This window comes from Neomonachus schauinslandi, chromosome 4, assembly GCF_002201575.2.
Source record: "Neomonachus schauinslandi chromosome 4, ASM220157v2, whole genome shotgun sequence".
Lineage (NCBI taxonomy): Eukaryota > Metazoa > Chordata > Mammalia > Carnivora > Phocidae > Neomonachus > Neomonachus schauinslandi.
In genome coordinates this window covers 167,313,225-167,340,026 of record NC_058406.1, presented here as the reverse complement: position 1 = coordinate 167,340,026, position 26,802 = coordinate 167,313,225, and the positions used below count along the sequence as shown (strand labels likewise).

At 42.5% G+C, this 26,802-nt stretch overlaps 1 protein-coding gene and 1 long non-coding RNA gene across 2 annotated transcripts in view; one reads left to right on the top strand and one right to left on the bottom strand.

Annotated features, from left to right (window-relative positions):
- LOC110578862 overlaps positions 1-8,159 on the bottom strand; it is a 248,952-nt gene extending 240,793 nt beyond the window's left edge. The window contains exon 1 of the long non-coding RNA XR_002480202.1: positions 8,125-8,159. This is a non-coding gene — a long non-coding RNA (uncharacterized LOC110578862). The remainder of the gene's footprint in view (positions 1-8,124) is intronic.
- A 327-nt stretch (positions 8,160-8,486) lies between these two features.
- The window catches only part of SAMD12 (sterile alpha motif domain containing 12), a 377,694-nt gene continuing 359,378 nt past the window's right edge, over positions 8,487-26,802 (top strand). The window contains exon 1 of the mRNA XM_021688709.2: positions 8,487-8,586. Coding sequence (XP_021544384.2) covers positions 8,574-8,586 — 13 coding nt within the window. The 5' untranslated portion in view covers positions 8,487-8,573. The remainder of the gene's footprint in view (positions 8,587-26,802) is intronic.

The window sequence follows — 26,802 nt, the reverse complement described above, 5'->3', positions numbered from 1 at the left end:
CATTTACAGCTTTTAGGATTCCTGAACAAAATCAGACCTCCCAGAACTAACTTGTAAATGCCAAATTTTTCTCTAACAGTTCCCACAGACTGGAGAAAGCAAGTAGCAGGCAAATCTGGGGCTGTACTCTGCGGATGCTTGCCTGATCTCACAAAGCACAGCCTGGGTGTGCTACATTCCTTCTCTCCCAGGTGCAATCTAAATCATCTCCTCTGTCCCATTTTTCTTTAACTTCTTTGAATTTGGCAGACATTAGGATTGAGCCCTAGATCATGCCTTCGGGTTTATGAGGACAGTAATCTGTCATCAGCCCCTGCCGTGCCTTTTACTGGGCTCCGGCTGCACAAATTCCCCTGACTCTTACTTTCTGACAACTAATGGACTTTTCTCATCTCTAACCATGAAAGCTCAACTCCATTCTTTTCTTTTGCGACAACACAATATGCTATTTTTTTCTGTCCCTGGGAAAAGAAAAAAGCATAGAGCTGGCTTCCTAAAAAGAAAAGGCTGTAGAAGTTTTATCATATTACTTTCCACCCTTCAAGGAGAGAGGCACGGGGAGTGGGCAGGATGGGGGGAGGGGAATGCTTCTTTGGGTCCACACTTGATATCAATGTATCCAGCTCCATGTTTTGATTTTGGTCTGCCGCCCTCCAAAACTGCGTAGAGCAGAAATACAATTGTGCAAAATTAGAATTGCAGCATAGTACAGTAGGGAAACACGTGGCCTCCAGAGCCAGAATGCACAGTTTTAAGGTACTTAGAAGAATTTCTGGCAAATCGTAACCACTCCATAATGTTAGATTCATATAGATAGGTTACATCTATTGAACAGACTCCCATTTCTTTAGAGACCTACCTCTACGCTCAGATGGGAGTTCTAATTTCCTCATTTAATCCTCAAAAAAAAAAACACCCAGCATATTAAGGTATTAGAGTCCAAAAGAAAATGTTTGGAACAGTCTTGCCATCTCCCACATTCAGAACTAGGAATTTATTTTAAAGGCAGAATGTTTTGAATATGGAGACACCTACATAAAGTCTTTCCTTGTAGTCTTTCCTTTACATTCTCTAAGTTTGACACGCTAGGGATTACTAGACAGGACTGTATACATACAATTACATGCCTTGTATTTCAAGGGACAACATAAAGTATTTTCAAGCAAAAAGCTGCCCATTCCTGATTTTTATTCTATATTGTTACTTGAGAATCTAACCCTAAGTGCTGATTCCCTTTGTTAAATTTGTTGTGCATTAGATGTGACTTCACTAGTAAACTAACTTCCTATGTCCCATGCCTGAAGTTCTGTAACAAACTGTGACACATTTTCTTTCTTAGCTCTGCATATACAGCCATGGAGGTGGGGGGTCGGGAGGGTGTTGCGAATGTCATTTTTTTCCAGAACTGGTTGAAAACAGAAGTGTAGAGTCAGCAATAGGTCTTTGGTAATAATCATTTCCACAAAGCACTCAACACTGTGCAAAGCACCTTGGCTACATGTTTTTAAAAGGTTTATTTATTTTAGAGAGGGAAAGGGGAGAAAGGGAGAGAGAGAATCCCAAACAGACTCCCTGCCAAGCACAGAGCCTAACCCCATGACCCTGAGATCATGACCTGAGCCAAAATCAAGACTCCAATGCTTACCCGACTAAGTCATCCAGGTGCCCCAGACCTTGGCTACCTTTTTTCATTCATTCTACCCAGTGTAGCTCATGCTGCAGACTCAGGAACCAGCTCTGATGACTCCTCCCATCTTTTTCACACCCACAGAAAATGAAAATTCAGTGATGACTTTTGAGTATAAGAGTGCTTTGTCAAGTCTACTGATCCCTGAGGCAAGTGGGACCTGGATTCCTTAGAATTATATTTTTATTTCTCAAATGGATTAGTTAAACCCACTCTACTTCTAACGCCTGCCTTCTTATGACACACACACACAGACACCTGAATGGGTGTCTCCTTCTTAACAACAATGGCCAAATTTACCTTTCTGCAAAGTCTAGCTTCTACTGTTTTCTAGTCTAGCATGAATTAAAATCACTGGAGAACTCATTGCACCACAGATTGCTGGGTCCTACCCCTCTGGCTTCTGATTCAGTAAGTCTGATCGGGACCCATGAACATTAACTTTTAACCAGCTCCCAGGTAATACTCATACTGTGTGGGTCCAGGACCCAGACTTTAGGAACAACTGCTCTAGTTTACAAAAGATGCTACAGGATTCTGGTCTTTGTGGGTTGAGTTGTGTCTCCAAAATAAATGTGCAGAATTCCTAACCCTACATATTTATGAATGTGATCTTATCTGGAAATTCAAATTAAGGTGAAGTAATACTGGGTTAGGGTGATCCCTGAATCTAATGACTGGTGTCCTTACAGGGAAGAGAGATTTAAAATCAGAGACATCTCATGAGGAACAAGACCATGTGATGATGAAGGCAAAGATCAGAGTAATGTAGCAACACACCCTGAAGATTGCCAGCAACCACTAGAAAGCAGGAAGAAGCAAGAGGGGATTCTTCCCTAGAGACTTCAGAGGAAGTATGGCCTTGCCAACACTTCGATTTCAGACTTCTAGCCTCCAGGATGTGAAAGGATAAATTTCTTTTGTTTTAAGCCACCCAGCTGGTGGCACCCTGCTATGCCAACCATAGGAGACTAATACACAGCCATTGTGGAGATTGAGTAATTAACCCAATTTTTCAACCTTCCCTGCACACATCCTTGCCATGATATAGTATATTTCCTCATTCCTTGACTATTAGATTGGCCATGTGACTTACATTGACAAATGACAAAGGCGAAGAAGTGAACACGCCCCAGCTCTGAGCCAGGTCTTAAAAGTCTTGCATACTGGGGTGCCTGGGTGACTCAGTGGGTTAAGCAGCTGATTCCTGAATTTGGCTCAGGTCATGGTCTAAGGGTGGTGAGAATGAGTCCCGCATTGGGCTCCCTGCTCAATGGGGAGTCTGTTTGTGATTCTCTCTCTCCCTCTCTCTCTGACTTTCCCCCACCCCTCCTGTGCATGCGTGTTCTCTAAAATAAAAATAAATCTTAAAAAAAAAAAGTCTCACATGCTTCCTTTTGCCCTCTTATTCCTCTGCCATCACTATGAGAATGGCTGTTCCTCCCATAGCCCCTTCAGCCTAAGGTAGAGCTACCCCAACCTATCCACGAACCTGAAGCAGGGACACCTGCCCCAGCCTCTTCCACTTAAGGTTAAGCCACCAAACCAAGCCAGGCCTGAAGCAACAGAAACCTTCCTATCCCACCACCCCAGGCCCCCTAAAAAAAGCCTTGGTCTAGACATTGTTCTGCTATACTGTGACCTGGGCATGCTTTTTCTCTGCCCCAACTGTGAATGAGAAGGCTCAGATGAACTTGTCTCTAAGTCATTTTTGAATTGATTCCAGGTGTAGAAATATCTACCTCTACCAGCATGGAACATTAAAACAAACAAAAACAAAATACTAACTTGAAGTTTCATTGGGTAGAATGTAGACCTAATCATGACTGGGTAGTTTATTCATGTGCTCCTTCAATCAGTCATCATTTATAAACATGTGATATATGTATTATGTACTTATTACGTGGCAAACAGTACTAGTGGCCTGAACATCAAAGGTGAGCAAAACCAGGGTCCACCCTTGTCCTCATGGAGCCAGTGGTAACACTCATATTATTTAAATGAAACCCAGGTCTGAGTCCTCCAGCAGGGTAGCAGAGGGAGTGGAGAGGAAGCCCACATTCAAGGGGTATGTTGCAAGAAGCCATGACAAGACTCAGTGACAGGTTAATGAAACATGTAACAGAGTGGAATGCCAAATATCTCTTCTCACCCAGGCATTTTGGTCTCTATTCCCTTAATAAGATTGCTCAATCAAAGCTTCAGATTAGAATCTCTTGAAGTACTTGAAAAACTTGAAAAAAGAAAAAAAAAATGCTAGGGGTGGGAGTCCTACCTCCAGAAATTCTGATTTACTTTGTCAGCATTAAAATCATTATTTTTTAAGTGTCCCCACCCACAAAAATAGGTCTAGAATAGCTGTCTGCTGTGAACAGGATACATCCTGTATGAATTTCTATTGCTGCATAAAAACTAATCAAATTAACAAATAGAAAATAAGCAAATTTAGCAGCTTAAAACAATATTGATTTACTGGCTCACAGTTCTGTAACTCAGAGGAATGTGTGGGCTCACTTGTGTTCTCTGTTCAGGTTTTACAAGACCTAATCAAGGTGTCAGGTGGGTTGAACGCTTATCTGAAGTCTCTGGGGAAGAATCCATTTCCAGGCTCAAATTGTTAGCAGCATCCAGTTCCTTATAGCTATAGGACTGAGGTCCCCTCCCCTTGCTGGCTGGCTGCCAGGGGCCACCTGTATCCCTACTCACATGCCTTTCTCTTCAAAGCAGTAACCTGTGTGTTGAGTCTTCTTCATGCCTAGAATCTCTTCGAATTCCTCTTCTGCCCTCCCCTTTTGCTACCAATAGAAGAAAATTCTTTCTTGATTGATTATATTGGGCCCACCTGGATAGTCTTCCATTTTTACGGTCAGCTGTGCCTTTTAACATAATACAATCACAGGAAGAATGACTCATTACATTCACAGGTTCAGGGGATTCTGGTATGGAATCTTGAGGGCGATTTCTAGAAATTCAGCCTACTATGTATTACAATCATCTAGGTAAGTGCCTGGCACTTAGTAGGTCCTCAAAGCATACTTGTTAAATGGAATGGAATCAACTGTGACTTTACTGTGGCAAAGAAAGAGAACGCATAGATAATCAAAGAGTGGCTAATAAATGGGTCATTTGTCATGCTTACTTGAATCTAAGCATATATTACTTTTTAAAACTTTTTATTGAAGTATCTTTTTCACACACACACATACACCCTTCCACAAATCAGATAAATATGGCTCAATACCTTTTCACAAACAATATATATATGTGTAAACAGCATGCAGCTCAAGAATCACAACATCCCAGCATCCCAGATGCCCTCATGGGGTTTCCTTCCACTTACTAACCATTCCCTGCACTTACATTCCCCCCTTCATACACTTAGAGGAACTCCTGTCCTGACTTATAATGCCATAGATTCATCTTGTCTGGTTTTTGAATTTAATATAAATGGAATCACACATTATGTAGTTCTTTTTGTCTGGCTTTTTTTGTTCAACATTCTGCCTGTGTGTTGTGATAGATAACCCCCCATGATAACCCCCAATGATCCAACCTCCTAATATTCATGGCCTCCCTTTGAGTAACTTGCATCTAACTAATAGAATATGACAACATTGAGTGGGTGGCACTTCTATGACTAGGTAACAAAAGGTTGTGACTTCCATCTTGCTAGTAAACTCCATCTAGCCTTAGCTTGTGTGCTTTGATGAAGCAGGCTGCCATGTTGCACACAGGCTCTTGCGGCAAAGTACTAAGGATGATCTCTGGCCAATAGCCAACAAAGAACTGAGGCCCTCCATCCAACAGCCTGTGAGGAAGTGAATTCTGCCAACTACCACTCAAACTTGGAAGCTTATCTTTCCCAAGTTGAAACTTCAGATGACTTTGGCCCACCAACACCTTCATCGCAGCCTGTAAAGGACCATGAAGCAGAAATCCCAGCTAAGCTGTGCCCAAATCTCTGTCCCACAGAAGTTGAGATAATAAATGGGTGTTAATTTAAGCCTCAATTTTGGGTTGATTTGTCGCCATCAAATTTGTTGTTGTATGCAGTTGTAATTCATTACTTTATAGAAGGATTTGGTAAAACTTTTTTCTGTAAGGGAAAGACAGGAAATATTTTAGGTGTTCCAGGCCAAAAAGCAAAACTGAAGCTATTATGTAGGTGCTTCTATATAATTTTCACATGTGACCAGATATTCTTTTCCCCCCCCAACCATTTAAACATGTAAAAACCATTTTTGCTCATGAACAAGACAGAGGTAGTAGGCCATATTTGGCCCATAGGCCATAGTTTGCTAACCCCTGGATATGGGATGGTTTGTTTATACCAAATTCATTAACTGTTTCCAGTTTGTAGCTATTACAAATAATGTAGCCATGAACATTCCTGTATATGTCTTTTGGAGATGTGTAGGCGTATCTGCCTGCCACACACTTACAAGTGGAACTGCTGGGTCACAGGATAAGCATATATTTAGCTTAATATGCCAAATGGTTTTCCAAAGTGTTTGTATCAATTTGCACAACACCGGCAGTATTTATGAGTCCTTACTGCTCCACAGTCTTGCCAAGAATTGCTATTTTCTGTCTTTTCCTTTTGGCCATTCTAGTGAGAACTCTTTCGTCCTATCCCCCAGGTGATCAGCCAGAATTGAAAGCCCCAGCTTAACTTCTGCTTATCCTTTATTAGGTTAAGCCATGTGATACTGTTCTATTTCTAGGTTTAAAAAAAAAAAATCAATATTGGCTATTTCTTATGGTTAAACTAGTACTTCCTTCACATCTTATTTACATTTATACTAAAAATGAAACTCAAACTAGAATGTACATCAATTGGGAAAAATCTTAAAGATTTGAGCCGAAATAATGTTTTTAAGTGAAAAAAATATTTCAGTGACTTTTACATTTTAGTATCATCCAGATCCTTAAAAGATTGAAAACAGACCAATGGTTTTCATCTTCCTTGAACAGGAGAATAACCTGTGGGTTTTTAAAACTAAAATGTCCCTATCCAAATACTCAGAAATCCAGATTCTGTGAGATTAAGGTGAGGCTTAAGAATGTGCGTTTGTCAAAGGCTAGTGCACAGACAAGGCCAAGAATCATCGATATTTCTGGTCACATGGCTTTCTTTTACAAATGTTCTATCTAAGGAAAGACTTACATGAGAGGGGAGAGAAAGCACCCGGATTTCAGTTCCTTCCAGAAATGCTTGGTTATTAATTAGGTTGGAAAAATTATTTTATCCATGGCAAATACTCATTGTGTTTCACTGAACAGGTCTCTGGCTACTATACCAAGGATGGAAGCCTTGGGTTTGATTTGCACACAGCTCTATGGACACACAGTTAAAGTATCACCGATGGCATTTAATAGTTACACACAGGTATTTTTAAAAGTACCCAGACACAGCCATTTTACCCAATAGTAGGATTAGGCACATACTTAGTGACCAGAAAAACAGTGGCGCATGTACACACTCAAACAAATTATTTTTTTTTAAATTATGACCGAGACAAAGAAAATCTAAGTAGTCATCTTTATGGGAAGAATCGAATCTTTGTGGTTCCTAATTTTCCAGAGTAGTTTTCAGAAATCTACATATATTTTTTTGGGGGGGGGGAGCTACATATATAGGCAAGGGGCTAGAAGAGCTGGTCGCTGACTGGAAGTGGCACCATTCGAATTTCCACGCTCAAGGCCTTTAAAAGACTACAGTCCTGAGTCAGATTTTTTCCCCAAGACCATCCCCTTACCTCTACCAGCCATAACTGCATCTGCATTTCCACGTTCAAGAAAAAAAAAAAAGAGGACTGGGATCTTCATTTTTATCAGTATTTACCAGCTCTGGAATTCTATTGCCCTCCACGTGTTTCTTTCTCCTGTCTGCTTACAGCACCCCCAACGCCTGGAGTTAGGACACAGGGTCAGAAGTTGAAAGAACACGAATTCTTAGGCGTTGTTAATTATTAGGCCCCATCACAGACCGTCAATGGGCTTCCAGGCCAAACAAGCCGAAAGCCTCCTAGCAGGGAAGCAAGACAGCCTTCCATCATCAAACATCCTCAGGTGGGATCCGGTTCCTAAATTTGGTTCCTAATAACCCCTTGAGGATGATGCCTGTTGGGGATTTTTAAGCCATCCCCCACCCCATGTTAAGTGTTTATCCACATGCACCACCTGGAGGATCAGACGACCAGCTATATCACTTGGCAGGATTCTGCAGAACCCCGAGTATCCCAGGGCGCAAAGGAACAACTTTTAACCGCACCCTGTGCAGCGGCTCTCTGGCCCAGGTAGGGAACCACAGCCAGCTGGTGGCTCTGCTCTCCTCACTAAATAGTTAGCCAAGCAGGCCGGCGAACAAGCCCAGAAGATCCCACCACAGACACCTCCGCCTCCAGCCCTCCGCACGACCTCTGCCAGGTGCTTACCCACTTCCAATTGTCAGCGAAGAGCTCAATCTCGGGTCTCTATTCAGCGCCGAACGAAGCCCAGCGCATAGCATCCTGGGAAATGTAGTCCCGGCCACGTCCGGGGGTCGCCGGCTCCGCCCCTGAGACACCTCCCCCCGGTTCCAGGAGGGATTATTCTGCCTCGGCCGGCTGCAGCCAGAGCTGCGGTCCGAGTGTGGAGACGGGGCAGTCCCCTGGGGAGGATTCGGGGTACCCTCCCGGGTCCGAGGGAAGTGAGGGAACTACACTTCCCAGGCTGCCCTGCGCGGAGCCGGAGCTTGCAGCCTCGCTTTGCGTGACCGCGGCAGGTTGGTCCAGAGCAGATGAGCGCAGAATATTTAGGCGAAAGCGCGAGGAGGGGGGAGCGCGGGGCAGGAGGAGTATCTCGGCCGAGAAAATTATGCATGCATTAGGGAAGCTCTGAGAGAATGGCTGTGGAAGGTAAGGGACGCTTGGGCATTTTAAGCTCCCTCTTAACCCGCGCACCCCAATACACACATCCCTGATGAATCTTGGCGAACGTGGGGAGGAGAGGAAAGAGGGTGGTGGCGAGCGGGCCCTTTCTTCCTACACCTCTTGGCACTCACCTGAGCCACGGAAGGCCAGTAGGCGCTTTCTTCAGTTGCTTTGGAAAGACATGTAGGTGCGCAGGACTTTGTGGTTGGAGGCGAAGAGTACCCCTAATGCGACACGGTGTGCTGGAAATGGGGGGAAAGCCGGAGAGACCGGCATGAGGTCTCAGCCCGGAGGTGCCCCTTTCGCTATCCCCTTTAACCGGGGCCGGCTGGGTGGCCCAGGGGCTGGGGATGCTCGTTTTGCCCCCCACATGTGGGAGAGGACCCTGGCCAGGTGCGTCATCGGGAAGCATGGCCCTCGATTGGGTCCAGGGCCCCTATCGTGCGCACCCGGCGGCGGTGGCAGCAGATGTACTCAGAGGGTGGAGGTGTCCCTACACCTGTCTCTGTCTATACGACCATCCCGGGGTTAGCAAAGTTTATAGAAAAGAAATGGAATCAGCCAGGAATAAAAAAGAACAACCAGTCTCTTCCATGTGGGTGAATTCTTTTCTTCGAAGACCACCTTCCTCTTTTCTAGTATAATTATGGCCTCTGGCTTTGCAGTTTTGGCTCTACAATACTGTCTCCTCTGAACCTCCGGGATGAAAGCAGTGGGCGGGAGGTTTGTGAGGGATCCCGAGTCTTCCTTTCAGATTCTCTTCCCTTGGAACACAGACTTTTTTGTGTGGAGGGTAGTTTATGGGGAGAAATATGTGGACCAGATGTGTTTGCGATGTCAAATTAGAGGTCAAACTGTGCCTGAACGATAAAATGCGGTAATCATGGGACTGAAGGAGAGCCTACAGTTCCCCGCAGAGTTATCCTGAGTGTGGCTCAGGTAAGAGGGGAACTGGGGTAGGAAAAAGAGGGCATGCCTGCCAGTGCATCTGGCTCCTTGCCAAGGGGAAATGAGTCTGTTCCTTGTAGGCTAGAGGCAAGAGGGAACCACAAGTCTTGCTTCCCTCTCCCCTCTCTGCCCCAGGAGAGAGCAATTGAACTACTCTGACTCCTGCTCTCATTATAATTACTTAACCATCTGAAGTAGCAACAACCCAGTTCTTCTGCTCAGTACCTTAACTCAAAAAACTATTGCCTTTGGGCTGAGGTTCAGAGTGCCCCAGCTGGCTGCTTTTAGTTATCTATATTATATTCACATCTATGGTTTTTATATTACATCTCTAACATACATGGCTTTGGAAAAAAAATAGCCAAAGATGTTTCTAAGTGTTTTGTACTGTGCAAACATAATAATGTGAGAATCTGGCTTTCTGCATCGTTACAGTTGATTGTAAGTGAAACAAGACTTCAGATGAGCAAAAAAAGATAAAAAAGATAAAGTTCCTCCTGAGCTTCAGGCCAAGGTTAGGTTGACCTGCTGGCACCCCTTCTTGCCTCACCCTTCAGATGACCTTGGTTATTCTCTTTTTCTCTGCACTTTTCTGTGTTTCCAAGTGAGGGACACTCCCACTGGTTGCCAGTCCGCAGTGTATTTGAAAACAATTTCCTGTTCACTGTAAGAAGTATAAAATTAGTCATATTTCTCGTCTGATGAGTTATATCAGCAGTCAGACCTTGCGAGAAAACAAGAGCTTTGGAATGAACTACAGGTAGACTGCAGAGACTTATTTTATTTTCTAGAGATTTTTTGGTTCAAGTGCTTGTTTAGTAAACAGGAGATCCCAAGTCTGAATCACAATGAGGTCTCAACTTGAGGACCGAAGGAAGTCATTTAAACTTCAGCTGCAAAGAGGATTCCCTAGCTCTGTTTTTGCAAAGGCAGTTTGCTCAGCCTAGTCAGCGCTTCTTGGCTACTCTCACTTGATCTTTCAAAAGGCTCAGGGAAAACTTCTCTTCCTCTGGGAGCCTGTCTCAACCCTTTGTTCCCTCTGCCTTCCCAGCTCTCTGCCCTGGCCTGTGGGAGGTGCCTTCTGCACTAAGCTTCCCTAGTACCTGTGCTTACACCTATTTTAACATTTCCACACTCAATCTCTCACTAGACTATAAGACCGTAACCCCTTCGGGGTTTGTGCCTTGTACTTTTTGACTTTATATTCTCAGCCCATAGCACAGTACTTGACCCATAGTAGGTTTTCAGTAAATGCTTATGGAATGTATGGGAAATAAATTCATGGCCACTTTTGTAACTGACTTCATAAGTGTGCATGGGGCTTTCTTAGGAGCCCAAGGGCCATAAAATAAGGGACTTCTGAGAGATTTGAAGGTAAGGGAAATTTTTAAAGGAAGTGCCCCTCTCTTCAGTCTTTTGTCCTGATGCTCAAAGAATCTTCTAGAGCAGTGGTTCTCATCCAAGGGGTAACAGTCCTCCAAGTGTGTGATTGGGATATGTTGGGTCTGCTGTTGGTATTTTTTTTTGTCCATGGGCCAGGGATGCTATATGTCCCTCAGTGCATGGCCATCCCATACAAAGTTCACAACCCAAAACCAAGTAACAGCCAGTGTCCCTAGGTTCATTGAGAAACACTGATTCAGAGAAGGAATTTGGCCAGAGGAAGTGGAATAGGACGTGTTACTTAACATCTGAACTTTAGTTTCTGCATCTGGGGAAAAGGGTACACTACTGTTTACTTCCTAGGAAAGTTGGGAGGATTTAATAAAGGAGAGGGCTTATGGAGGGTGCTTTGAACATAGATCCTCAGGAAATGTTTTTTGTACTCCCATCCTTCTTAACAAAACAAAACAAAGAAAAGCTTTACTGTTTGGCATGTTTTGTATCCTGAATTTTCACTTACTCGTACAAACCTAATTAGTAGCAAAGTAGAAGGTTTTTTTTATCATGTGTAACCTGTTTAAGTAAGCTTGACCTTGTGTTAAGTGTAAAGTGCTAAAAGTAGTAAAAGTGTTAAGAATAGGGAGCTCATTCATTTTGCTGAACCCTTAGCCTTGAGTTTAAGATGATAGAGGTGCCCTTTGTTTTATGGCTACCCTGGGTTATGTTTTCTTCTCTGAATTTAATTACAGTATCTTGTTTCTATTCCTTAGCGTGGTGGCGACCCATGCCTCGCATTTACAGGCAGCTGGGCAGCTTAGGGTTATGCTTTCCAGCCATAGAGTACATGGTCTGCATTTAGGTTGGGATTATGCTTACATCCATTGTCTTTTTAAAAAAAAAAAATTGTATTTTAGTAAATTACCCCAAATAACTGGAAAAATTAGGGCCACTACAGAGAGGTAGCATGCAGAAACCAAAAAGTAATCCGTTCTCCATGGACAGACTGTGTAGATGATTGTGTCCATGAGGTGATGTTTAACAGAAATGGATTGCATTATTACACAGGGAGAGGAAAAAAGTGGACTCATCAGGGACAGTATTGTATTCATCTCTGTATTCCAAGGTTGGTGCTTGGCACTTAAAGGACTGCAGTAATTGTTTCATGAATGGAGTATAAATGCGCTGAAGCAAGAGAAGGGTATTCCTACTCCTTGTTCACATTTCCTTCCCTTCTTGCTTCATCCTCAGAGCTGCATAAGCAAAGTGGGGGTGGATAAACTTTTGTGTGTAGTGCTTCTATTTCAGATCTAATAGACTCTTATGTGGCATAAAAATGATTTCCAATATTCAGCACTCCCCATCCCCAAAGATTTCAAATGGAAGGCAGTATGCTCTAGATGGCATATCTGTGTTAAGGAATCTGAACTTTCCATCCTAAATGAACACATTGGCTATCAAATGGCCTCAGTCATTCAAGGCTCAGGTTTTAGAATTTTTCTCCTGTAAAAGGAAAAAAAAACCTGCCCATCACCAAGTTATTGTAAGGATACATAATAGCAGCTGGGAGAAAGGGCAAATGAGCTAGTCAGACAAGCATAGCAAAGAGAAGGAGTCGTCAGTGAAAGCTCTCTACCCCATTTGAATTCAGAACTGAGTCACAGAGACTCATGATGGGAGATACAAGTGTCCTCTTTATTACAAACCTCCATACCTCCATGGGTTTTTGTTTTTGGTGGGGTTTTTTTTGTTTTGGTTTGGTTTGGTTTTTTTGTGTGTGTTTTGGTTTGTTGTTTGGCTTTGGGTTAGATGATAAAGTAGACTTGTTAATATTGCACCCAAGCAGAGCACTTGTCCCTCCTAGGAGTTGCTGCCCCTGTAACAGCCTGGGGAGCCCAGAGAACATAGGCTCCTTCAGCAGGCAGATGGGACTCCAAGGGAAGGAGAGAGGCAGGAGACACGTGTGCTTTGTTCCCTCTCCTAGACTTGAATGTCGGTAGTTGTCCCCTCTTCTGAATCTAATTACCCCTGAGAGAGTGGGGAGAGACCGAAGTGTCCTCACGGATTTCCCCTCCTGTGAAGCGTGAAGCAAGGAGGGCTGTCAGAGCTAGCCCACCGACATTTTTCTAACTGCGATTTCTTCTTGAAAACATCGAGTGTAATCACCTCTTGTACTTGGTGGTGCTGGTGCTCGGTGCAGGTAGGCACTGTGTCTTAGGCCAGGCCCGTGGTAGACCCTTTATGAAGCTTGTTGAATGAATGAGAAGACAATGGGAGATGATGGATGGTTCTGATTCCTCCAGTAGCCCCTTAGACCCCTGAGAGAACTCCCACCTGTGTTCACCCCCACGGAGTAGGAGCCGTAGAAGCAGTGGGAGTGTAGACTAGTTTCCCTAACGGGATCTTACCTGTGCATTAGGATGTTCTTGTTCAACTAGCTGCTGCCCCATTTTGTTCCACTTCAACTTATCACCGAGGGGTCTTTTTTCCTTCTTTCCCCCACCCTAAACTTAATTTTGTTCTCTAGCGCATAAGATTTGACTTTTCTGTACCAGCAGCTTCTATGAATCACTTTAAGACCTGAGAGTAGTGATTAGAAGCCCAACATGGAAAATTCCTACCAGTGTGAGAAGTGGGGCCTCAAACCCTGCCTCCATGCTTGCTGGGGGTGGTTGCTGCCACTCCCATCACTTCTTGGGGACCTCTCAGCCAGTTCAGACAGGGAGGGCTTCAGTTTAATCCTACTCTTGCATTGCCTGGCCCAGCCCTTTCTTCTGTCTTGCTGTATGTACTCTTAAGCCAGAAGAAACAAGTGCTGGCGCTCATAATGGGAGATTGCCCAGGACTTGCTGCGGTCACTGTGTTCTGTTAGGCTGAGTCATGGTAGATGCTGTGGTGACCTGCGCAGGGGGGGCAGCCCGGGATCCGAAGCTGGTGCTTGAACTCCAGGGAGGGTCCCATGTCATGCATTTAGTTAGGAGAGGGGTAGGGAATTGCAAACCCTTTCACTGGCATTCATATAGGTTTTGTATTTTCTGCTCATAGGCAATAGAACACAGCCTGTGTTCAGGGAACTCTACTAGATTTGTGGGCGGAGGGGGGAGTCTAATAAAGAAGGGAGCTTAGCCTGTTCTGTACCTCCCCATCATCACTTTGCTGAAGGAGACCAAGGAGCAGATTAGGTGGAATGATCTAAGTGCTAAGTAAAAGTACAAGCAACGTTACATGGGAGGTCTGAGAACAAATGGAGCGTTTAGTTCTGAGCTGGATGGGATAGCCTAACCAAGGGAGGAGCATTCGCGTGAGCTTTGGTCCAGGATATCGATGGGTGGGGCATGGCAGAAAGGGCATGAAACAGTGGTGTATGTAGAGTATGTTCTACTTAATGGATTTTTTCCCCCGAAGTCTCAGTGGTGTGGTTGTTTAGCCCTTTATGGGCAGGAAAGTGAATGGGGATGCTACCCTAAGTCACATCTGGTACATTCCTTTTCCTGCAGGCTCGATTTGCTTGGCCAAACCTTCAGCACTCCCTGCAGTCCAGTTGGATCTTGCATACAGTCCTTTTGAAACCACAGGAGGAAGCAAGGAAAGCAGCTCTCTTGTAAATCAAGCTGATTTCTCCCCAATTTTCTGAAGTAGAATGTGGCAGCACTACCAGCTCTGAGCTGGCTCATGAGAGCAAACTTGGCTATATTTAGTCTGGTTTTTCTAAAGTGTGGGTGCAAGAAGCTGCAGGCACAGCTTGCCTCCCCAAGTGAAGAGCACGAAGGGGTGGCAGCTGTTGGGTGACAGGGGCGGCTGCCTCTCTGCCTTCAGACTTTTTCCAAGGGCACTGAGGCTGGGAGGAGCCAGATGCCAAGTTCAGCTCTTTGCTCCTCAGCTGCCCATGCTGCTGTGTTTGGTGGTATTTCGTCCAGGAAACTCCCGAGTCTTCAGTGATTTGACAGATGTTTGTGGACTGATCATGGGGTGTGAAGCCTCAAGCTATAGTTCACCTGGAGAGCTGGGGCCAGAACGGGCTCAGGCCTGCTTGTGTCTCATGGTGAGGGCTGTAGCTGTCTTTAAATGTACAAGCTCTGCAGCTCGACTGGGTGTGAACCCCAGCTCTGCTGACGACCTGCTGTGTGGGCCTGGGTAATTCACTGAACAGCTCTGAGACTTCTTATTTAGCAAACGAGAATATCAATAGTAATGACCTCATAGGCATGTAGAGGGCCAATTCTGGCCGATTCTGGTAGTTCTCAATAAACACTCAGTAAATGTTAGACAACATGATGGCAGTGATGTCTCCTTCCTGCCATACTTAAGAAAGCATCTAAGTGGATGAAACCAGGGAGGGAGGGAGACCATACGAGACTCTTAATCTCAGGAAACAAACTGAGGGTTGCTGGAGTGGAAGGGGTGGGAGAGATGGGGTGGCTGGGTGATGGACATTGGGGAGGGAGGTATGTGCTATGGTGAGCGCTATGAATTGTCTAAGGCTGATGAATCACAGACATGTATCCCTGAAACAAATAATACATTATGTTAATTAAAAAAAAAAGCATATAAGCCATTTTTATGGCCACATAATGTAGTGTCTGGCATAGTAGTAGGTGCTCCGCGAAGGAATGTAGGTTCTCAGAGTTGGGTAAGACCAACAAAATGTAATTGGTAAAATATGAAGCATCTTCACTTTTAATGTATTATCTGATTCCCTGCAGTTATGAGGCAGAAGAGGAAAGTAAAAGTTATAACAGTATATTCACTAAAGGTTCATCACTTAAATGATTCCCCCTCCCCCACACAAAATTTACTTGTCACTTAACACCTGCTCTTTTATCAGTGGGGCTGTCTAGTGGTCTGATAATCCCCCAGCCATACAATATGTAAATTGATTGCAAAGCAGAATTTCAGATCTTGCAAAAGAAGAAAAATTTTAAGCACTCTATAAAATTGACATTGGGTCAGAGCTGTATGATTCCATTAGTTTTCCAGAGACGATATGGCTGAGTTAGGCCAGATAACCATTAAAGAAGACCATAATCAACCTAACATGGTGACTTGATAGGCACCAAAGAACAATATTAGGATCATCTAAGGATTAAGAAGTCTTTGGTGAAAATTGATGCCCTAATATATTTTTTGGGGGAAAAAAGGTGTCTATATAAATAGGCTATAAACAGTCAAAGATAAAATGAAAAATGTTTTGTCCAGCTGATATAAATCTTGTAGAAGCTACATAACAAAAAATGGATTCTTTTTGTCTAAGAATTAACACACATTTACAATCATAATCTAAATTTGGTTAAATTGATTAAAAAAAAAACCAGTCAGGTTCTCCTGAGATAAAATATTTAAACTATTTTATGGTTTTGAAACTTGAGTCCCTATTTCAAATGTTCTCTGTTCTATATTAGTAAGTTAAGAAACTTAAAATTTGAGTTATTTAGGTCGTTTACATACCATAAAATGCACCTTTTGTAGTTCTTTGAGTTTTGACAAATATAATGTATTCAGTCTTATAATCATCACTAACATCAAATTTACTTCCTACACCCCAAAATGTTTCCTTGTGCCTCTTTGTAGTTACCCTTCACCAACATCAGAGTTCCATCCTTGTGCTCCTGCGTTTTTGGGAATGTCATGTAAATAATATACTATGTTGCCATTCAAGTCTGGCTGCTTTCATTTAGTGTAATGCACTTGAAGTTCACCCATATTGTTGCATGTATCCACACAGTCCTTTTCATTACTGAGTGATATTCCACTGAATGGACATACCACCGTTCATCCATTCACCAGTTGAAGTACACTTGGGTTGTTTCCAGTTTTTGGTAAATGTGAATAACCACTGTAAATAGTTTTCGTGTGAATGTAAGTTTCTCTTGTATAAAGAGGTAGGAGTGAGGTTTTTGAGTCCTATAGTAAATGTGTTTTAACTTTCTAAGGAACGGCCAAGCTGTATTTTATTTTATTTTATTTTATTTTATTTTTATTTATTCATGAGAGACAGAGAGAGAGACAGAGGCAGAGGGAGAAGCAGGCTCCCCGCGGAGCAGGGAGCCCGATGCGGGACTCGATCCCAGGACCCTGGGATCATGACCTGAGCCGAAGGCAGACGCTTAACCGACTGAGCCACCCAGGCGTCCCCAAGCTGTATTTTAGAGATCCTATGCCTCACATGTACTATTGTGCCAAATTTTCCTCAATTTGGATTTTCTCTGTATTGACAAATCATTGATAATGAGGCTCTCACAAAAATAAGGGAATTGCATTAAGGGGTAGAGTTTAGGCATTTGGATAAGATTAGGAGGGAGCAGCTTTCCTGAGGTGGGCTCTTTGTGCTACATTATACAAGAGTATAGTATGGCTATGGCAAATATACACCCTTGGTTTTGACGTTACTCCAGATCTAAGCATGGATATAGCCTAGAAATGCCACTGGTTTTGCATCCAAGAAAAAGCTGTTAACAAATTCTTATGTTACTTACTATAAAAGGGACTTTTATCAAGCTCTGGATATTGAGTCATTGTTGTCAAATAAGGAAAGAAACCTAGATGAGGAAAGGCTTACCTTGGAGAAAGATAGACAAGAGCATGAGGACAGGAAAGGGAAGACCATGTTTGAATCCACAGAAGAGGAGCTTAACTGGAGTGGGGAACAAACTTACCTGTCCCTGAAAGGAGTTGGCCTTATTTGCCAAGGGGAGTCATGAACTCCGTTTTGTTAGGTTGGTTGACTGTTTCTAGTGTGATTTAAATTTTGAGAATGGCAGGGGCCAGGGGCTGGTTTTGCAGCTGTGTGCCATTCTGATTTAGAATTGGGTCTTTCATCAGCTGTTCCTTTATGTAGTGGGAGTGGTGCTTGTTTCACGTGCAAAGACCACATTTTACCTGGCCTCAAACTGAGTATAAGTCCTGATGGCAGAATTGTTTCCAAGCACAAACAGTAGTCTTGGAGGTATAATTTGGATGCTAACACACTAGGATTTCCACTAGGATTTTTCCACTGGTCCGTGTAACTTTGGCATAGAATACTTGAATCTGGGATTGCTACAGAATTCCTATATGCATGTGTATTACATGGAGGTGAGTACATTATTAACCAGACTTCAGTAGATGTACTTTGCACTTGATTTTTGTCTCAAGTTTGTATTGCCCCCTTGATGACCAGCTATTTATAGGTGTAGGAGAGAGCAACCAGTCACCAAGAAGTAGGGGTGGGGCATCCCAGCTCTTGGTCTTGGCTGAGTCAGTAGATGTGTGTCAGAGCCTTGTAATGCCCGAGCTCTTGCTTTCTCTTTTTTCTGTTTTCTGAGAAAAATTAGCTTTTTTTATGTTGGGGTCCTTAATAAACACTTCTGTGTGGATAAACTGGGATCAACAATTTGTGTTGGAGTCATCAAGGAAGTTTGTGGGGGTAGAACATTACTTCAGTAGCTTAGAATATTTTTTACATTCACAAATATTTTTCAAGCACTTCCTAATGGTTGAGTTTAACAGCCCTAATATATGGTTGGGTAAGCCTACGAAAAGCAGGTGTGCTGGACCTTGACCTCTTTTTAGGTCTTTCTTTAATGATAAAATTTTCCTGGGACACTTCATGACACCCACATTCCTAATCCCCTCCCTTGGGTGTGTTGTTGTTTTGGTAAATCAGAAGTGGGGCCCTTAATCTAACATGATTCCTGAGTCATTCTTACTCAACACATTTGGGAGACACTGATAGAGGGGCAGGGTTCCTGATTTCTTCTTAGGATCTTAGATTATTAATCCCTTTACAACTATGTACAATTTGTGTATGGACATCATGTGTATTTTTCACTGGGAGAAAGACTGGGGCTTTCATCCTGTTCTCACAAGCCCTCTGAGAACATGCATTTGACTTTTTTCTGCTACATCTTCAGTGCCTACAGCTCTGACACAACAAAGGCACACAGTTGCAGAGAAAACAAGATAGCTAATGTTATTTTGTGCCTACTCTGAGCCAGGTTCTTGGTGTCCATTCTAAACATTAGTTTTCATAATGCAGTGGGATGGGTGGTTTTCCCATCCAATAGTTGAGGGACTTTAGGTCCAGAGAAGATATGTAATTTCCGCCAGGCCACACAGCTAATTTGTGGTAGAACCAGGCTTTCTTGCCAAATTTGCCGTATTCCAGAGTTCTTTTTCACTGTACTATGTTGCTTTCTGGTTTTGTTCTGGTTCCGTAGGTGGTTCCAGTTTACTAGCTCTCTCATGGAAATGTTCATAATTTAAGGAAAAACAACATTATGGTAAAATAAATATTGCTTATTTGAGATCTACAATAGGAAAAACTCAGGTTTTGGGATCAAATCAGTAATAAGGTGTTTATCTTGATATTGCTTTGCACAGTTTTGCTTCTTTCCTTGTAAGGAGCCCCAGGTCTTCAGGTTTTTATTGTTGCTGTTTCCCCATGCTGCCTTCCAAGTTCACTTGCATGCCTAGCACAAATGAGTGTAAATTTCTACTTGATTTGGACAATAACTATTCACTGTGCACCCGTGATAGGCTCAGCAGTATGAAAGGCACTGGGCAATGTAAAAGAATCTAAGGCTGTGAACCTTACCATCGTGAGACTTACAGTCAGGTCAGAGATTGTGAAGGTATCCCAGTAGAAAAGGTGCAGGCATGGCCAGGACCTGTGAGCAGGGTAGGCTGTGTGGGGGCTCTGAGCTCCTAATCAGGGAGCTGCCACACCCACAGCAATGGCCCACCCACTGCCCTGGACTCCCCAGGAGAAGTCCTCATAGTTTTAAAGAGAAGAGTGAATGAACTGCTATAGACAGCTTGGTCATAACCTGGAGGAATTGAAAAAAACAAGCTGAAGTAATAAGAGCAAAGGAAGAGATGTGAGAAATATTCACAGGGGGAAAGGAAGCTAGGATTTGGGATTGTTTCCTTCTTTGGGGCACACTTCTCTGGTATATTCCAGAAACATCAATTTTGACCTTTCTTGTGTATGGTAAATGGGGTAGGATACTCAACAGTCTGTGGAGTATAATAATGTGGTTATAAATTTAAAAAGATGAACTCTATTTGTTTTATTTGGTAGCTTTCCCCAGTCTGAAATAATAAATTACCTTAGAAAACAGGAAAATGCATGGGAGGATTGCCTGGTAGGGTGTGGCAGACACGTAATTGCTCCTGACTCTTCACCACTGCAGTAAAATAAAGTCCAAACTCCTTAGCAGCCAGAGCCCTTCCTGGACTGCTAGGGCCTTCCTGCTCCAGGCCGATGTCCCTCCCTTTTTCCTTAGGAATCTGCCCTGATAGTCCCTGGAGCTGGGTGATCAGCTAGCTGTTTGCTGGCTTGTGGTGCATCTTGAATCCTTCCCCACCCTATCTTTATATTCTTCTCCCACCTCAAATGCCTTTCTCCCACGGGTTCATGTGGTGTCCTTCTCCCATCCTTCCGTGCACATGTGGGTGAGAGATGGAGATCTTCCTGTATGAGAGGAGTGTGTCTGCCAGGCAATTACAGTGTGGAAGGCATAGGACGAGGAAGCTGAAGGAGACCGGGAGAAGCAGTCAGTGGTAGTGGGACTCCATGTCAGAATGGAGTGTGCCAGCATCATGCCAGCAAGGTGCGCGCTGGGAAGTGTCCATGGGTTTGGCAAGTAGTAAGAGCTATTCTAATGAAATGGGGAAGCAAATCCATATTATAAGAATTCAAGGATTAAATGGGTGATGAGGACACTACTCTTGATGCAAATGTATTGAAGTGGAATGAAGGGAGAAATAGTTCTATCAAGAGAGCGATCGAGATTAAAGGAGTTGTCAATATGGTGAGAAGACATAAGGAGGAAGATGGAGGCCCTGACCTAGATGGGAAACAAATTCAAAGGAAGCTGTTTTCTTTTTTCTTTTTTCTTAAAGCTAGGAATATTTGAGAGTTTGTAGATGATGTGTGTGAACTGACCCAGTGGAAAGAGAGAATTTGAAGATACAAAGAAGGGAAAACTGGTAGAGCAAGGACCATCAGGAGTTTAGATGTATTACCTCTTGGGCAAGATATTGTTTTTTTTTCTGGGAGGGATGGGTGGTGCCTGGTGCAAATGAGTGTTCTAACTAAAATATCAAACTATTGAGAAATACTAATACCAGGTACTAGGCACTGTCTTATCTGCTTATCCTATATTAACTCATGCACCTTCACATCAGTCCTGTATAGTAGGTACCAGGATCATCTCCATTTATAAATAATGAAAGGGGCGCAGAGAGGTTAAGTAACTTGCCCATGGTCACTCAGGTAGTAAGTAGTAGAGCTGGAATTTGATAAAAACGGAAGATGTCTGTCCATTTTCCTAGTGAGTAAACTTTGGGTAATACTGGATTGAGACCTTATCATCCTTAGAATTCCCTTTAAAAATGAGGCTATTAAAGGATGACTTTTAAGAACCTATGGGCCATTGCCATTTTCTTGTGAATTCGTTTTGTAATAACTCCAGGTCGGACAGGTATGGAATAGGACTTGGAATTCACAAATGTTGGAGGAGGGTATAATTTTCAGAACAGGAGTCCTTTTTCTGGAGAGGTTAGGCCTTGGTGGGTGTTTGCCTGCGGAGCAGGGGTTGGGTGCACAGGCCAACCAGCAGGTACCGCGAGGGCGCTCTGATCCTACAACCTAGGTTTGGGGTTTCAGGAAAACAGTAGGGGCAATGTCAGGAAGAGTGAAAAACATACTGAAAATAAACTTGGCCAGTTTCACAGTTTTGCCAAGATAAGAACATGCTCCCTATTTCCTTCTATCTCCTGCCCCCTTTCTGCTTTTAAAGCTTTAAGATTTAGGTTTCCAGGGTGCTGATGCCATCGTCCCTGATTCTAATGCTAATGGAGAGTGATTTTCTGGCTGATGCTTAGTTCTATTGCTGGCTAAGTGCCTCTGTACCACCCCATGCAACTCCTGCCTCCCTCTGACCTGCTTTGCCTGGCCAGAGTTTCTTAATTGCAACTCAATAGCTGGCACCTTTTGGCACCCACGTGTTTGCTGGGGCTCACCCCAAGGCCATCATCATTGAAATCCTACCGCCTTGGCTTTACACAGCACTCTGTGCTTTCCAAAATACAGTTTCTCATCTGAACCACAGATGATCCGTTGGCAGCTGGAACAGACGCTCTTATTCCCATTTCATAAATAAGGATGTGAAAGTTCCCTCACCCGAGGTCACGTAACGTATTCGCGGCAAAGCTTAGATTTAGAAGCTGGTGTCTTGAGTCTTTTATGGCTTCTATTACTATTGCCATGATTGAAGGGGTGGCACAGTGCCTACTTTGAAGGGGTTTGCAAGTGGGATGTTCTACAAGGGATCATGAGTTTTTCTGAAATTACAGATGACATCAGCCAGAGTGGGGCCAGAGGTCCTATAGTTCTCTGGAGTCACCCAATCCTTAGCTCAGATAGTGAGAAGTTAAATTCTTTTTTTTTCCTCTCCCATTATTTTGTTGATTTGCCATAGCTATATCCTCTAAATAGCTATATTAAAGTAATATTTAAACATATTTTTTTTCTGGGTATGAAAATCCTTCATAGTCACCATAGGCAAAAGAAACTACGGATAACAATAGCTAACATTTATTAGGCACTCAGTGATATTAGCAGCTAGGGTTGGTCTTCAGCCAGAATACCCTGGTACAGCTACATTGGTTGTTGATAACCAATGACTTCTGATGGGTTGTAGTCCAGACCATACTGGTTGTTTGTTCTGCATATCCTACCTGTTCACCATCCCATGAGATGGTTCTTAATATTATCTCCATTTCCTCCATGAAACAGTCGAGGCCCAGAGAGCTTAAATAATTTCCTCAAGGTCACCAGCTGGTAAATGATAGAGTAAGAATACAAACCCAAGTTCAGGTGACTTCAGTGCCCACTCTGTTGCCACTAAAAATGTCAGCCCGTACACCACCCCACATTTCCTTCTGGGCTTTATATTAAGTAACTCATTATACCTGGTGTAACTTGTCATTCCAGCAAATCTCAATGGGTATTTAGTTGATAAAATATTAATGTGTTTGTATTTTGGTTTTGGTCACTGTGTAAGCATAATGAACAATCTCATTCACCGTAGATACAGCATTTAATGAGGCCCATGATGGGAGCTCTTGTGAGGGCAACAAATAACTGAGTTTCAGAAGGGTATCCTCTCTTTCTGTCCGTTCTGTCCCTATGACTTTTCAAGATCAGAGCCATAGAAAACTTCTACCTTTTTTTTTTATTATTTTATGTTAATCACCATACATTACATCATTAGTTTTTGATGTAGTGTTCCATGATTCATTGTGTATAACACCCAGTGCTCCATGCAGAACGTGCCCTCTTTAATACCCATCACTAGGCTAACCCATCCCCCCACCCCCCTCCCCTCTAGAACCCTCAGTTTGTTTTTTCAGAGTCCATAGTCTCTCATGGTTCGTCTCCCCCTCTGATTTCCCCCCCTTCATTCTTCCCCTCCTGCTATCTTCTTCTTCTTCTTCTTTTTTTTTTTTTTTTTAACATATAATGTATTGTTTCAGAGGTACAGGTCTGTGATTCAACAGTCTTACACAATTCACAGTGCTCACCATAGCACATACCCTCCCCAATGTCTATCACCCAGCCACCCCATCTCTCCCACACCCCACCACTCCAGCAACCCTCAGTTTGTTTCCTGAAAAGCCTACCTTTTGTAAGAAAAGGTGTGTCTCTTGGATGGAATGAGAGGTCTGTGCAAGATGAGGATAGGATTCAAGTTAGTTGTAGAACTCATACCTGTCACACTTAAGCTATGTTCCTCTACCTTTATTACAGATTATTGATTATTCATGTGAACTACTTTTATTTGATTATTGCCATGACCTTCTCTTCTGATTTTTCAATATATTCTAACAAGGTTTTCTACCTACATTTTTTTTGTTTGTTTGTTTCATTTTGACTTCCTGTCCTGGTCTAGCTAGTCTTTCTGTACCGTGTCCTTGATCTTTGTTAGTATGTGGAGTCTTCAGCCACCTTTATTAGTGTTTAAAAATCTTTAAGTTAACATTCAGAGACACTGCAATTCTTATATTCAGCCAATATTTATTTTTGACCTTGGTGTTAATCTTTTTATTTTTTTTTTTAATTTATTTTATTTATTTTTTTTTTTAAAGATTTTATTTATTTATTTGAGAGAGAGGATGAGAAGAGAGAGAGAGCACATGAGAGGGGGGAGGGTCAGAGGGAGAAGCGGACTCCCCGCTGAGCAGGGAGCCCGATGCGGGACTCGATCCCGGGACTCCAGGATCATGACCTGAGCTGAAGGCAGTCGCTTAACCAACTGAGCCACCCAGGCGCCCGGTGTTAATCTTTTTAAATTAGGGTTTCATTTTTTAAGTGACAAAACATACTTTATATAAGAGTATTTTATTTTATAAATATTTTATATAAGAGCATAGACAGATAAATATCCTTTACCATTTAGTAAATGTTTGCTATATACCAAGGATTGTTACTTCTAAACATTCTGTGTGATGCCTGCTACACCGTATTAATTCCCATTTTGCATATGAGGTAATAGGCTGTGGGCAATAAATTCCTGAGGCTACTTAGTGAAAGAAGTTGAGAGTGGAGCTTGTGTATATATGTAGAGTTGAAATTATCATAATAGTGGCTAAATTTATTGAGTTCGTACTATATGCCAGGGAATATGACAAATACTTTATAAACTTAAAATTTAGATTTTATTATGTGAGCATAATATAAGAATCATTCTTTAAAAAATTGCTTTATAATATTGTTGTTACTGTTGGCTTAGTGTTCTCTAAACTTACCACTAATTTGAACCAGAAGTTTCTCTGTTAAATCTCCTTCCAGTACATTCATGCACTAGGTATTCTGTCAGTTTCCACTCTGAAGAAAATTTCCCCCCAAATGCTGACTTGTTTCAAATAGGTCTCTAGACTTGATTCAGAGCTGTTGTGTTTGGACTGCCTTTCACCTCAGTCCTTCAGATGCATTTTTTTTTTTTTTGATGTCTGTGTTAGTTTCCCTCTTTTAGGACTCTGGGTCTTCATCCTACCTTGTTCTCACCTGGTTTTGATGGAACACATCCTCCAGTTACCTCTTGAGAAAAGGTACATAGGAAGCATGCTTTTGAGAATTTGCATATGTGAAAATATTCTATCCTTGTACTTAATTGATAACTTGATTAAATTTTAAAAAGTTAAACTATTTTCCCTTACAGTTTTGAGGCTTCTAATATCTTCTGGTTTCCAGTCTTGATTTTTGAGAAATCTGAAGCCATTCTGATTCTTGATCATTTGTATGAAATAATTTTTCTTCTTGAAATTATTTAATTTTTTTCCCTAATGTTGAGAAATTTTATGAGACTATGCCTTGTGAGCCTATTGTTATCTGTCGTGTATTTTGTGGTCTTTCAAAGTGGAAACTCATGTCATTCACTTCAGGGAATTTCTTTTGAATTATTTCATTTCCTTTTATCCAGCTCTGTTTTTTATTTATCTAGCTGTTATCTTTAAGATGATAAAGTTACTGGACTAGTTTTTAGTCTTTCAGTTTCCTGTTTCTCATCTATTCTTTTTTGTTTGTACTTTTTGATTTTTATCTTTCAAGCATCTATCATTTTTAATATTTCCAAGAGGTTTTTTTTCTTGAAATTTTTATAGCCTTCTAATCTTTGTGGATGTAATGTCTTTCCATACTTCATTGAGGATATTAATGCTAACCTCTTTGTTCAGTTGTTTACTTTGCTCTCCATGTTTCTTCCACGTTGCTTTTTTTTTTCTCCTCCGCATTCATTCTGGTCTCTGTTCTTGTTAGATATTCAGGTGTTTGTAGATATTAGGCTCTCTCTGCTCATACTTGAGTGACCCACTTTGTTTTCTTTGAAAGTTCTCAATGGATGGGACCTGTCAATCCTGCTCTTCATTATAAGCAATGTATTGCTGAATTTTTAGGATCAGGGAGGGGATTGTCTTAGAATGTGTATGTCCTTTTTATTGGACTCATTAATCACTCAGAAGACCCAATATTCAAACTCCAAAATCTGATTCCAAAGTCTGTGCCCTTATCCATTCATTTTCGTAATTTCCAAATAAGGTTCAATGTCTGGGTATAGTTAATTGTATTATTTCTAAGAAAGTTAGCAATCTAAATGTAGATTTTATAGGAATTATGCTTTCTTTTTTTTTTAAGATTTTACTTATTTGAGAGAGCGAGCATGCACACAAGCTGGGGGGAGGGTCAGAGGGAGAGGAAGAAGCAGACTCCCTGCTGAGCAGGGAGCCTGACATGGGGCACCATCCTAGGACCCTGAGATCATAACCTGAGCCGGAGACACTTAACCAAATAAGCCACCCAGGCGCCCCTAGGCATTATCATTTCTGGAGATGATTTAACCAGAAGTTTCCCTTTACTACAAAAAAACATGGTGTGTGGTATGTGCTCAGAAAATTTTTGTGAAATGAACTGATATTTTGCTCAGTGCATCATGCCTTCAGAACAACATGTGATAGGATGTAGAAAAGCCCAAGTTCCCTAACTCCCACCCTAGTGCTGTAGTAGTGCATGGGCATACACTAAGATGTGACAAAGGTGCTCATGCAAACCCAAAGAGATTCAACCTCAAGAGAGGCGTCCTGTTCATGGGACTTCTTGGGGCAAGAGTGTTTCTTTATATTTAGGATCAGGAGTTAGTATTGAGGTGGCACCAGCCATGTGTTGGCCTGAAAAGGGCAAGGGGGGAAGACAGGGCTGACTGGGCTCTTAGTAACTGTCCGTTCAGGTTACAGCATTTCGGATGTTGATTTAAGCAGCATTCTGCTGACGGCTTCTAGAGGCTTTCCCATCTGCTTTCTGCTGACTGGGTCTTTTTGAACTTAGAATGGAGAGCT